This window comes from Periophthalmus magnuspinnatus, chromosome 15 (genome assembly GCF_009829125.3).
Source record: "Periophthalmus magnuspinnatus isolate fPerMag1 chromosome 15, fPerMag1.2.pri, whole genome shotgun sequence".
NCBI lineage: Eukaryota > Metazoa > Chordata > Actinopteri > Gobiiformes > Gobiidae > Periophthalmus > Periophthalmus magnuspinnatus.
The window spans coordinates 21,122,478-21,135,836 of record NC_047140.1 but is presented as its reverse complement, the minus strand read 5'-3'; the positions used below and the strand labels follow the sequence as shown (position 1 = coordinate 21,135,836).

General features: G+C 37.5%; 1 protein-coding gene across 2 annotated transcripts in view; it reads left to right on the top strand.

Moving 5' to 3' along the window:
* Positions 1-7,865: 7,865 nt before the first annotated feature.
* zmp:0000000755 (phosphofurin acidic cluster sorting protein 2) overlaps positions 7,866-13,359 on the top strand; it is an 82,753-nt gene continuing 77,259 nt past the window's right edge. Inside the window, exon 1 of one of the 2 annotated variants that reach the window (XM_033979659.2) lies at positions 7,866-8,256. In XM_033979659.2, coding sequence (XP_033835550.1) covers positions 8,027-8,256 — 230 coding nt within the window. In that variant the 5' untranslated portion in view covers positions 7,866-8,026. The remainder of the gene's footprint in view (positions 8,257-13,359) is intronic. The other variant, XM_033979661.2, reaches the window with a different exon arrangement.

The window sequence follows — 13,359 nt, the reverse complement described above, 5'->3', positions numbered from 1 at the left end:
TATTAAAATTAAAGTCAGTTCATATCTGGAGACTAGTGACTAACGGAAAAAGCAGTAAAGTAAAAATCACTGACATACAGGTGTTTTTATGATCCAACCCACTTTATTTATAGAGCACATTTCGTAAACAAATGCAGTTTCCAAAGTGCTGCACAAATACATTATAAATAAAAACAACTATTTAAGTAAATCAACATTTAGACTAGAATCAAATAGCAAAATTAAAATAATAAATATGTATATAAAAGCAATAAAACAATAAGATCAAATAAAACAAGCAAATAAAATGAATAGGAACAAGTCAATAAAAGACAACAGAGGACCACACAAATATACCTTTAAAAAATATGCATTCTTATTGTGCGTGGGCTCGCATCAGATCTGACCTGTAAGTGAGCCTGGTGCCATCAGCTGCTCGCCTCCGTTGTAGATAAACAGTGTTGGGAAGTAACTAAATACATGTACCAATAATATGTCTTCTGAATACTGATTTTGAGTAACTATATTCCAGTAGTTACCTTTTAATTAGGTGATATTCAGAATACAGTTACTTTTCCAAATTGAAGGGGGTACATGGCGGTACTTCATTGTGCAATTTTGGCTTCAAACTGCAAAGGCAAAAAGGAAAAACAGCTCTTGTGACGCCGGCATGTGCAATTTTTCTTGACTAATTATACATAAGTTAATCCATAACAAACAGGACAACAAAAATAAATCAGTTTGTAAAAATGTGCAGTGTTTTTCTCATTAAAATATAATGCAACTTGGTGTAAAAGTATCTGATTGGGTCATGTAAATACTCTTTAATATGTTTACAAATACATTTTAATGCAGGTATTCATTATTCTGAAACTAAATACATTTTCAAAGCATTCTTCCCATCACTGTAGATAAGTTTAATGCCAAACTGTGGTACATTCCAGGCCAAACAATAACATCTCCATTGAAGCAAGCAGTCATAATTGTGTAGTGCCTCTTCAGAAGACTCTGGATAGTACTCTATTGAATTCTCCCTGTATATTTAATACCGAAATCAATAAACTGTTTGTGCTTTTAAATATTAACTGTATACAAACCAGCGCAGTTAAGCTTTGTCAGCACAAAAATACAAATCTACAATTGCAGTGTCTGTGTCTTTTGATTCATTTATGTATGAAGGGAGGTTTCTCTCTCACACAGTGGTTTGAGAGAGGAGAGACGCATGAGGAGACGACTGGAAGATTTCTGCTGGAGAGAGGAGAGCTGTGAAAGGAGGAAGGCAGTTCATGATAAAACAGACTACTGCAGTGAATCCTATAGGCGTCGTGCTACAAAGGTGCTGTATTTATTGTGTTGTGTGAGTGGGTGTATATAATGGGATGGTTTGAAGCTGGGCAGTGAACTGGCATGGTTCCAGCCATTGTATTCAAATGTACTGTGTCTCTAATGACAAATTCATTGGTTTTATTATGTGCAAATAACTCTGAAACCCCAAAATACTATTCAAGCACAACAGCTAACTGACTTATATGAATACACAAGCTACAAATGTAATGAAGAAAAGACACATGCATGATAAACGCATCCTCCGGAAAGGTGCTTCTACCTGTCAATCTACATCTCACAATCTGCAGGTAAGTCCCCGGGTGCTGCACTGTGGTACCCGCTCAGATTGACCCATACAGCTTTGAAGGATGGGTCAAATGCACAGTAAAGTTGAGCTTAACCTTTCACAGTATAAGCGAAAAAAGCCCCTCGTAGACTGAGTCCAGCGATGCATCACATCTCTGAAATCAACCTCTCTTTTTGAAACTCTTGCAATGGATACCAGCCACTATTATCACAGTAAAGTCGCACTATGTAAGTTTTCTAGTAGAAGGTCTGCCACCCGCTTGTCTCCATGGAGTTCCACAGTATGGCATTTAACTTATATTTCACCGTGGAGACAAGATGATGCCACTAGGCCAAGTTACACGCCATATCTGTGAGGAAATGACTCCGCTTACAGTAAGAATGAATGTTTGTTAAAGTTTTTAGCAATAAAAACACCTGTAATGGAGAATTCCAGGTAAAACTATAACCTCCTGTTACGACCGAGCCGGGCAGTAACACCACCCACCAGAAAATTTGCATAGTACACCTTTAACTTTGAAAACCAATCTCAGTTGTCCTATTGACGTTGTTCCACCTCGCCCACTTTTGCCTCTAAATGCAATTAAACCGAGCTTTGTTTTGTGTTTGTGGTAGTACTTCTGGTTAAGCGGGAATCCCAGTCATTTCAATGGAGAATTTGAGAAAAGTTTCACCACTAACATATGACATAAAGTAGGTTGGTTTGAGTAAAATGTAAAATTTCCGTGTGCGCCAACAAGTCAACAATGCACCGGAGGCTTTAAAACGGCTTTGTAGTCCATGTAGAACTTATTTGCTGTCGCTGTACAAAATAATACAACCCAAATGACAATGGCGGCGCCCAGGGCAACTTCCAGAATAAGGAACATTGTGACTGCAGCCCCCAGTTTACCCACATTAAACCAGTTTTCCCACAGAGTCACTTTGCCTTATTGATTATTGCTGTGAGCACTTCTAAATAATGAGTAAAATGAAATAGGCCCCGCAAATAGCTCAATTTCAATGTGGATTGGATATAATCAACATTTTGCAGTTTCCCAACCACCCAATGTCCTTGAAGGCTATGCATATTTCAACACATCAACATAACAGACTGCGCCCCGTTCACTTTAGCGTTGTTTTTACATTTGCAATCAGTGTTCATTAAAAAGCCAAACCCAAACCATGCAGGTGGAAGTGGTTTTGTAACAATGCCTCAAATTAAACATCTAAAAAAAATGTAAAGGGAGATACATCTATGTTTTCATTGCTCAAAAATGAAAAAAATGTGTCACCTCTATGAAAGAATAGAAAGGTTATCAAAGAGGCATTGTTCTAAACGTACTCAGGATGCTGTGACATTGAGGGAAATCTGAGAGGAAATGCCATTCTAACCATCTCCACCTCTTTCCTGTCTTAACCTATCCTGACTTAATAACAGAGGTCACATATTTGCTTGTGGGAGGACATCTGACATTAGAAAAACATTAGTCCGTTCAGGATGTAATAAAGAAAGACCTCCTTGGTTATACCTGTGTGTATATGAGAGGTATCACTATCTCCCCACCCACTCACTCACTCACTCACGCTTGTTAAATCTTTCTATAATGGCTAATGAGCAAGCAAAACGTGTGTAAAGCCTGCCATCTACAGAAAGACCTGTGAAGTGCAACAAATATGTCAATGTATACTTTGTCTCACAGTTGTAGTTACGCTTATGAACACGAGGTGGCAGTGTTGTCCATAAATTCGTTTTTAGTGATGTATGCAGAAGAATGTAGAGAACAGGATATCATGATGTCTTTGCCAAACATCTGATTTAGATTTTAGAAGTCAACATCAGTTTTGTCTTTGGTTTCATTTTTTATTAGAATCAATCCAAGTGGCTATTGGGTATAAATATTTGGTAACTATAGGGGAAGGAATGGAAAAGTCCCTGTATCAGAGCACAAAGAGCGCATAAGGACTATTTCAAAAAAAAAAATTCTCATAAATATATAACAACACATAGCTTACCTTTTACAGCATATGAGGAAAATAACCTAGATTTTGTAAATTCTACAGGAGTAACTATAAACACTAGTAACCTACTTTGACAAACTTGGTAAATGGTACATAGGCACATTTTTATATAGTTTACATCAAGGAATCGCTCACCCATCCACACATACATTTATACACCAATGTACGCAGACACTGGGGGTGAAGTGGGTTAAGTCTCTTGCCCAAGGACACAACTACAGCATTCATCTGCAGGAGCTTGAATCGCACCTCCAACCTGTGGTACTGTGGATCTGATTGTTCTACCAATGATGTTTATGTCGGGGGGTGGGATTTGAGCCGCCAACCTTTGCAACACTGACAAACACAAACTGATTTACTGTCACTCCCGACCTGAAATATCACAGTTAGAGGACCAAATAGAGACAGGCAAGACAATAAGCCTCCTCACAAATACATTTTGAAGTTTTATTTTTTATAATAAATGAAAATCTGTCAACTGGACAAAAAGTTGGAAGAGTGTGGATATTTTGCTGCTCATCCAAGCCGCTTCTGCAGTTCTGAAGGATTACACAAATAAGTTTTAATTTTGTTATTCCCAAGAAACAGTTGAAAAAACACTTTTGGAAATAGTCATGTGTTATCATATGGTTACGCTAATCTAAATTGAACATATAACAAAATATCACACAAAAATGAAAATGAAAGTATACTATTTTGTAACACATTCACACCACCTTTTGCACACTTCTATCAATGTGTCTATGTAAGAATGACACTTGAACAACTTATAACACCCATACCCTGTAATCTGAATGCAATTAGATTATAGCATCACTTTTCTAAATCCCTTTACATTGGATTTTCTTACCTGATATTCATGCATAAAAATATGAGAACACTTTTCTCTATGCATAATCTGTTTAGAGTATAGGGCTGGGTGTTATGAGAGAATCTGGATTAAACTCATTGGGGTTCCTTTAAACTGGCACTAGTCTTTATATCAGCTCTGCGTGATGTCGGGACTATTACAGTTTAATGCAGCTTCACTGTCAGAATAATGAAGGATTAGGGTTCCTTGTATTTCTTTTTTCTCTCACAGCATGCTCTGATCTTGTTACAGTAAATCTTTTTTCATTGTGGAGCTGACAAAGTGGAAAAAGGAAAATATAAGCCCTTTGAACATGGTATGGCACTTTAAAATGTACTTATGTAAGATATAGTTCAGATATAAAGTACAAAGCAGCAGAGGGTGAGAGCTCTGATTCTCTTTTTACATCAACCATAAATAATTTAAAATGAAAATAATGTGCAAAAATAAAACATATTTCTAAAGCAATAAAAAACAGGGCTAGTGGGTGAATTTAACCAGATTGACCTATTGATACAGTGACATCACACTGGAGGCATGTATGTCTGTGGTAAAATGTTCAGCAGTTACTGTGGTGAAACAATGCAAACGCAGCCAAAATAAGACTTTAGCGCGAGCTTGTGACTTGTGAATTTTATGTGTGAGAGACTTTCACAACACAAATCAGTTCATCAGTTGTGGTTCCAGCTAAGTCAGTTTTTTATAGTCAGACTGTGTTAAAGCAAAGCCCAGAGCTTAACAGAGCTTCAGACAGAGCAGTGCCTCCAGTTAGCATCACACCCCCAGGGAATAATGATGGCAGATTCACTGTTTCTGAAGAAATATTCAGACTTGTCATATATAAATGTACCTCATCGTTATTTGTCAGAGACTGGGTTCACAATCCTGCAGTGTTAATTTCATGGCATAAAGTCATTTCAACTGGCAACAATCACGCCTTTAGAGCTGAATAATGACACCGCATTCAGCTATTGTGAAAAAATAATTTCACGTGTTTATTCATGCTGAAAGAAAAGACGTCATGAAGATACGGCCTAATTACAGAGATATTAACCATAAACAGTCAACAAATCTGCAATCACGTTCTGACTCCAGCTCAATGTTAAACTATAGGGAATCTAAAACCCAATCCTCGTTGACCTATGACCCAAATATAAGACATAACAAAATCTTTAACCCAGTCCAAACCAGTTTTAATGTCTAATTGGTAACAATATAAAATGAATCACATTTTAATGGCACGTGCACACTTGTCCTGGTTTGTTCTTGCGCCCAGTTTAGTCCTGGTGTAGTTTGGTTTGGTTCCTTGTCTAGCAGGTTTAGTGCAGGTATTAGTGCCTTCCCATTTTTGATATTGTGTGTGTGAAAGCGTGAACTCTCTCTCTCTCTAAGACCATACACAGGACAAAAAGTTCTTCGTTAAAAGTGCACTATATAACATTTCTGATGTCTCTAAGGAGATATTAATGCTAAAAATCTATCTATATGCTTAAATACATGTACGTGATGCCATCTGGCCAAGTTACAAGTCAGATCTGTTGAGAGGGGTGACGATGCCTGCTTTTCATGGTATTTTTGAGCAATAAAAACACCTGTAATTAAATAAATGCAAGGTTGAAGTTAAACGCCATACTGCAGAACATGCAATCAAATCAAAAAAGTTGGACCCTCCACTAAAAAGTTACATTTGTGCTGTGTTAGAAGTGCACTTTTAAACCACAAACGGAAATACCTGTTGGACTTGCATCATAGTTTAAAAAAACACAAAAGCAGATCATAATGTAACTGAGGTGATGAAATTTGAAAAAAAAACACACTCTTGGATACCGTTCGTTACCCAACCCTGAGCAAGCCCAGTCAAGTCAACTTTATACCATTCTTCAGTCACAGCTCCAGTAAAAGTATTTCACAACACCTGCCATCAGCAATGACTGTATCAAGTATAGCATGCATTTTCCCACCACACATTCATCACTCTCTGCCAGTAGCTCACGTCATTGGTTTGTATAGATACACTGTAGACGGTTTAATCTATAGTAATTATAACAGTGGGAATAAATCAGCCAAAGGATTTCAAATATTACAATAGCCCCTGTCCTATATACGAGGTGTGCGTTTTTATGGTGAAACACATTGTACAGATTTTTCTCCAATCATTATATAACATTATTCGCATTATGTAACTTTTGGAATGCAAATGTGACACTATAAAGAATACACATTAAACTTGAACTGATTTCTACCCTCAGGCCTCTATCCACAGTGCATTGAAGCATGACCAAGATAATGTAGTAAGTCTAGGCAAATGTTCAAACTCTGTTGTAGGCCTGTAGTTATGTATCATGCCATGTACACACAATTGTACACGCTAGTTGCTATTCATATAGGCCTAACCTAGCATTTATTTGTATTCAGTTTTCAGTTTTTCATTTTAAGCATGGGCATATTTATCAAAACCTCTAGTTCTTACATTCAATAAGGCCTCTGTACTTCCTCTACTAATCAAGCAAATTGTTGTTTCTTTTAATGAATATAATTTGTATTTAGCTACTGGATATCTGTGACAAATATAGCTACCCAATTAGGTCTACAATTACTCCCTTTAATGTGGGAATAATGAAGGCTTTATGCTCACCAAGACATCATACAAATGAACTCTACAAGAAGTGGAAAGAAAAAATTAAGATTACAACACAATATTATGTTAATTTCGGACAGTGAAAAATATGTTATCCTCATAATAATAACAACAAGTTAAATGAATACCAACATAAAGCCTTAAAGAATTCATTATCTTATTTGAGGCTACTGAAACAATTCAATTTCTATATAGACTATAAATCTAAAAAAATAATAATAATAAAAATTAAAAAATAAAACAAAACAAAAAAGACAACCCCAAAACAAACAAACAAACAAACAAACAAAAAACTAAACAAAAGAAAACCCCAAAACAAACAAACAAACAAAAAAAAAAGTAAATAAATAAGGGAAAAAAGCAAAAAAAACCCTAACAAACAAAAACAAACAAACATGCGTAACATTGTATTAAAACTACATGATTTACAACCTTAAGCATGAAGAAAGACTTAATTCATAATGAGAAAAGGTGTATTAAAACAGATTCAGTCTTAGTCACTACTTTAATTAAGGGGTTAGGGTTTGGGTATTAATGAAATAGTTACTAAGCCTTTTAATAAACAATCTGTTCAATATGTTCATGTTTTATCAAGTTTGTGCAGTTATTATTAAATGTTGCAGAATGATTTCACTCTAGGCTACGGGCATTTCTATATAGCCTAAATGAAAAACATGTGCTGACCTGAATCCAAAAATGTGAATGCTTTTGAGTGTGTTTACAATGCCTGTGTAGTAGTAGCTGTCCCACCCCGGGCTGCGTGCTCAGCTCTGCCCCCTATCAGCGCGCTTCTCCCGCCTGATCAGCAGCATCACTCTCCCCCCGCTTCCACTCACAGTCAGCGGGCAGAGCGGAGAGGAGCAGCCGGAGAAGAGACCACTTCTACGGCTCCGTCAGTCCCACACTTCAGCCAGTGGACGGAGGTGATGATGGCGGCGGCTGTGGAGAGAGGAGGCGTGCGGGCCGCTTTCCTCAACCCGGGCAGCAGCAGCGGCGGCGGTGGCGGTGCCGGTGGAGGACCAATGCCCACCGGCCTCCCTCCAGGACCCTTCCCCGGAGCAGTGGTGCTGGGCTCGGGCTCCGGATCCATGCCCGTCCCTATGAACCTCTTCGCGACCTGGGAAATAGACCGATCGTCCCCGAGCTGTGTCCCAAGGTAAAAGCTCTAATTATTACTCGGACACCACAAACCACAATGTTTTCAAATCACAATCATGTCAAATAAATTCAGATTGTGTGTTTTACAAACGCCCTCTGAGGTTGTAACACATTTCAAAACAGAGCTGGCTAAAGCACGCTAACTAACTAGCAAAGTGGCTAATGCTAGCTAGTGACAAATAGCATTAGTGATCCTCTTTCTGCAAAATGCGCCGTGGTACAATATCATTTAAAATTATGCAAAATTCTCCTTATGTTTTGTTGAAATTGCAGTATTTTCTCGCTGTTTAGTTGTCAAAATTGCAGATTAGTGCTTCTTTATTGCAGTAACATTTCTCTGGTGCAACGTTATCCGGTATTTAATGTTGTGGCTAACCAAACTTCGGACTTGGACAGTTAAAAACCACACACGCCCCATCCTCTGTTTTACGAGCGTGTTATTAATGCTGTATACACCCATGCAATGCACTGTCTATTTTAGCCTTAAGCTTTCATGTTTTCTGGAATGCAACCACCCAATGTGGCACCATAACTATCTATAAATAGTTTGACATTTGCTTATTTAGGCTGCATATTGATAGTAGTTTTAATATCAACGTGCTCCTTGTACTATCAGCTGTCCACTGCTTGTAATAAACTTGCTTTAAGGAGTAAGTAGAGCGTTTAAAATGTGCATTGTACTTGCAGATTGCGTGCTTTTGCTGTCATATGTCCCACATCCTATGCCCAAACATGTCCATAGCAGATTTAATTCAAATGGGTTTTAACAAAGGAGCTTGCATACAGGCAGAAATCTTACAGTTATGACAGAGATAGGCTATGCAAATACCCACTCAATAGTATGTCCCAATTTTCATTTCCTGTCACTTGTATTGCCTGCATAAAAGGATAAATTGCCTTGTGTATTGCTTCTGCATACATAATCTGCAATGTTTTGATTATATAGCGCAGTTAAATGTCAAGAATAGCTCAAATGCATTAGTATTCTTGCACGGTGTGGAGAGGCAACACTGCTGCCACCTGACCAAAAACCTCCTGGGAACTGTGGGCACATTAATCAGCTTTGACCTAGATATGCTCCACTCATTGGGAGAGAGAAGTGGGCTAGCAAAGGGGAGGGTTTCCTGTACTGTGTTGTATTATATGCGATCGCCTGCCCTGCTATATGGTGCCTCTTTGCCTACTTGCTGTCTTCACGAGTCGGCAAGAGTGAATGAAATCAATGCACGTGGAAAGCGTTAGACCTTTCACAGTTGTAATTATGATATTGACTTATCGTTCAATATTTGATAACAAGGACTATATTTTTTCAGGCTTAACATTGTGCACCTAGGGGAATATATACTTATAGGGAACTTTTTCTAACCTTGTTTTCAGTATGATAAGGTTTTAACTAAATAGAGTGAAACTGGTACGTTTTTGGATCTCATTAGTTGAAAGCTTTGCAATCAGCTAGTCTTACTGGGTCCACTGTAATAAAACATATTGACTTTAACTAACTACTAAGGTGTTTCATTGTGCTATTTATTGATTGCAGCTCATGCTCGTTAACAAGAGCTTAATAGTAGTTTACACTGAGAGTAGGTTTATTTGGGATCTGCTTTAAAGCTTGTTGTGCCAATTGCCTAAAGTAGTTTCAGTATTATCGTTTATGTTGCTTGCTATCTTGTCCTGCTGGAGTGAATGAAATCAGTGCTCATGGAACTGTCAGGATTATAATTACAATATTGTTCAATATTTAACAAGAATTTTAATTTTTGAAGCTCAATATTGCACACTTATAGGGAACCTTTTCTAATTTTGTTTTGTAGTACAGTAAGGTTTGAGCTAAATAGAGTGAAATTTGTAACTTTGTTTATTTGCATATGGATCCCATTCGTTGGAAGCTATGCAATCAGCTAGTCTTTCTGGGTCCACTGTAATAAAACTTATCGACTTTAAATAACTACTAAGGTGTTTTATAGTGCTGTTTATTGATTGCAGCCCATGTTCATTAACAATAGCCTAATAGTAGTGTACACTGAGGGTAGGTTTATTTAGGATTCTGGTATAAAGTAGTGTCAGTGTTACTGTTTCAAAATGTGTTGTCATGATAGGCCTAGAAAGCATCTAAAATTTACAGCGAGTGTCATTATTTCATTGCTGTGTTAAATGTTTCAGAGCTGAGGGTGGCTGCTGTCTATTTGAAACCAATCACATTAGGAGTGAATGTTCAAATGATGGTATTGTGTGTTAATTTGACAGTTCACTAGTTTTGTTTTGATTGTGCGAGGCCGTTCTTTTGTGGGAGAAGGAAACAATATCTCCTTTGTTTTTGGATGCTTTGTATAGTAGCTCTGGTGTGCAGCTCTGTAGCTTGTTGTTGCATAGTGTGGGTGTCTATTGAGTTTATGTCCGTGTTAACTGTGTCCATTACGCTTTCAGACTGGCGGCTGCAGAGGTGGGTGGAATGGCCAAAAATTGGTTTCAAGTGAGAGAGCTGATACTTCAAAATCATAGTACTCAAGTAGAAGTAAGAAGTAGTGAAATAGTACTGATTCAAATGTGTAAAATAATAATAATAATAATATATTATTACTTACTAAAATTTATGCAATTAGACAGTACTGTAATGCGCACATTTGGATATTCTAACAACAATAATAGAAATGCATTTTTTACATCTAATATAACATTATTATTAAAGAAATATGTATTTTCAGTTGGTCAGTAACATAAATGGGCGACAGTGACTCAGTTGGTGTTTGTCCATTGTTCCAAAGGTTGGCGGTTCGAGTCCCGCTCTTGATGTAAAAGGGTCTGACCCACTGACCCACAGGTTGGCAATGTAGTTCCAACTCCCACAGATGAATACCGTCTTTGGGCAAAACACTTAAGCCACCTCACCCCCAGTGTCTGTGAACACTGGTGTATGAATGTGTGTGTCAATAGGCGAGTGGTGCCTTGATGTAAAGCGCTTTGAGTGCCTTGAAGGTGGAAAAGCACTGCATAAAAATGTGACCATTTGCCGTGTAGGAAGTAGGGGAATCAGAACTTTGCAGTGATTTGGCAGTTTTTATGCCAGATTCGTTTCCCGCAAAATGATTTGAACTGCAGCATGCAGCAATGTGCACAGACGAAGCAGAGCTGCAACTAATGATTATTTTGCCAATTGATTAATCTAGCAATTATTCTTTCAATTAATTAATAAGGTGTTTAAGGACTTGGAAAGTGTCTTGCTCAGAGATACAACAGGCACTTCTAACTAGTGAGTTACATGAATCCACTTCTTTATGCACACTCTATTCAAGTAAATGTCAGTGAGTGCACATGAGACATTCCTCCCCTCCCAGCTGTCCCGTCTTGTATGGAGCTTATTGAGTATATGTTAAACGTGTCCATTAACTTTTCAGGCTGTCAGTGAGCACAGTGGAGGCAGGGGACATGTCAGTGCATTTACAGTGAGAACTATACATGCTACATTGATTTGGCACCTCTATATCGGCCCCCGGTCTTTGTACTGGCAGACATACAAGGAGCAGCATTAAAGATGAATAGTCGCGAGGATTATAATGCTTTATTGATGAGCTCTGCCATAGAGGAAGGGTTTACTAAGACAGTTCACATTTGGGTACAAGGATACAGTTTGTAGCTATAGTCTGAATAGATGTCGTGTTTTTTCGTGTACGCACATTGCATTGCTAGGTATTAGGTGATCATCAAGGTTAATGAATGAAAGACAGCTTACATTATACACCTGTTAGTGCGTCTTGATTAAAGGCTCCTAGTCACACTCAAGCTGCCGTAACCTGCAGTTCTGTTTATATTAGACTAATACAATTTATAATGCAAATGCCATTTTTGTGAGCCCTAATTGAGTCAAAGTCCATCCCATGTTTTTAGAACCACTAAATTGGAGATTTCCTTTGTCATCAATTGAGGTTTGAAAATATAGGATCATGTTATTACACTGTTATGATGGATTAGTTATTTTTATTTAGCCTAAACTGAACCATTTTAATTGTGGAACTCCCAATTAATACATATCTGACCAAATAATAAAAATCTTTTTCATTAGACCACACCCACTACCGTGGCCTGCTGATAGTTTCTATCATTCATTGTGATTTCTAATGAATTTATTCAACGCATTGTCAAATTATGTATTAAATAACTGACAACCCAGAAAGCAACTTATGCTACACACTAGTATTGGCTTATATTTGAAGTAAAAATCTGTTCCTTTAAGTGGGCCATGAACTCCTCTTGCAGGTCATATTGTATTCACACGCATCAGCGCTGGCAGGGACTAGAGAATGATGAATAAATTGAACAAGTATAAAGCGTGTTATTATATCAGGTTGCATATGGATTTTAGTAAAACCCTCTAGAGAATCGACCACGAAATTCATTTTAAAAGCACGTTACTCAGAAGCAGATTGAATTCTATTTTTTATTACCATCTTTTATCACCTTCATAATCCAATGTGGCAGCGGTAAGTGAGAGAAAGTGCATCTCCTGTTTCTATTGGATTATAGAGAGAAAATCTTGCTGCCAGATTCCAAAGTAAACATGTTTTGTTATCTAATTTTGGTACATTTTAACCTACATTTTACCTTTCTGAATGTGCACAAATCATTATTATTAATACATTAGTTCTTTTCACGCTAAACATGCTAACTACTCATTGATTAATGTTGCTCATTATCAAGCATTGGATTTGGCATTCTAAGCATGCTCCTGAGCTGGACAGTGACAGATTACAGTTGTTAATTTAACTGTACATTTTGGGTGACTCTTATTAGACCCTTTTCTTTTGGAAAATTTGACAGTTGGTATATCTTACATTTCTCTTCTTGTTCAATGACAGAAATGTGGTTTGGATTTGTGTTGAGATTTGAACTTACCCCCAATATAAAGTAAAAAATGTTTTTTTGGGGGGGACAAACATAACTGCATTTTATTTACTCATTTTCATCCAAAATATTTGTAACAGTCCTTAGTACCTGCTGTAGCATCATTCAATGCCAAACATTACTTAAAATGATTGTCCCAAGTGATTTACCAAAAAGTGGCCCAGTTTACCTGATTTCACCATACTACTGTTTCTCTCATAGCTGG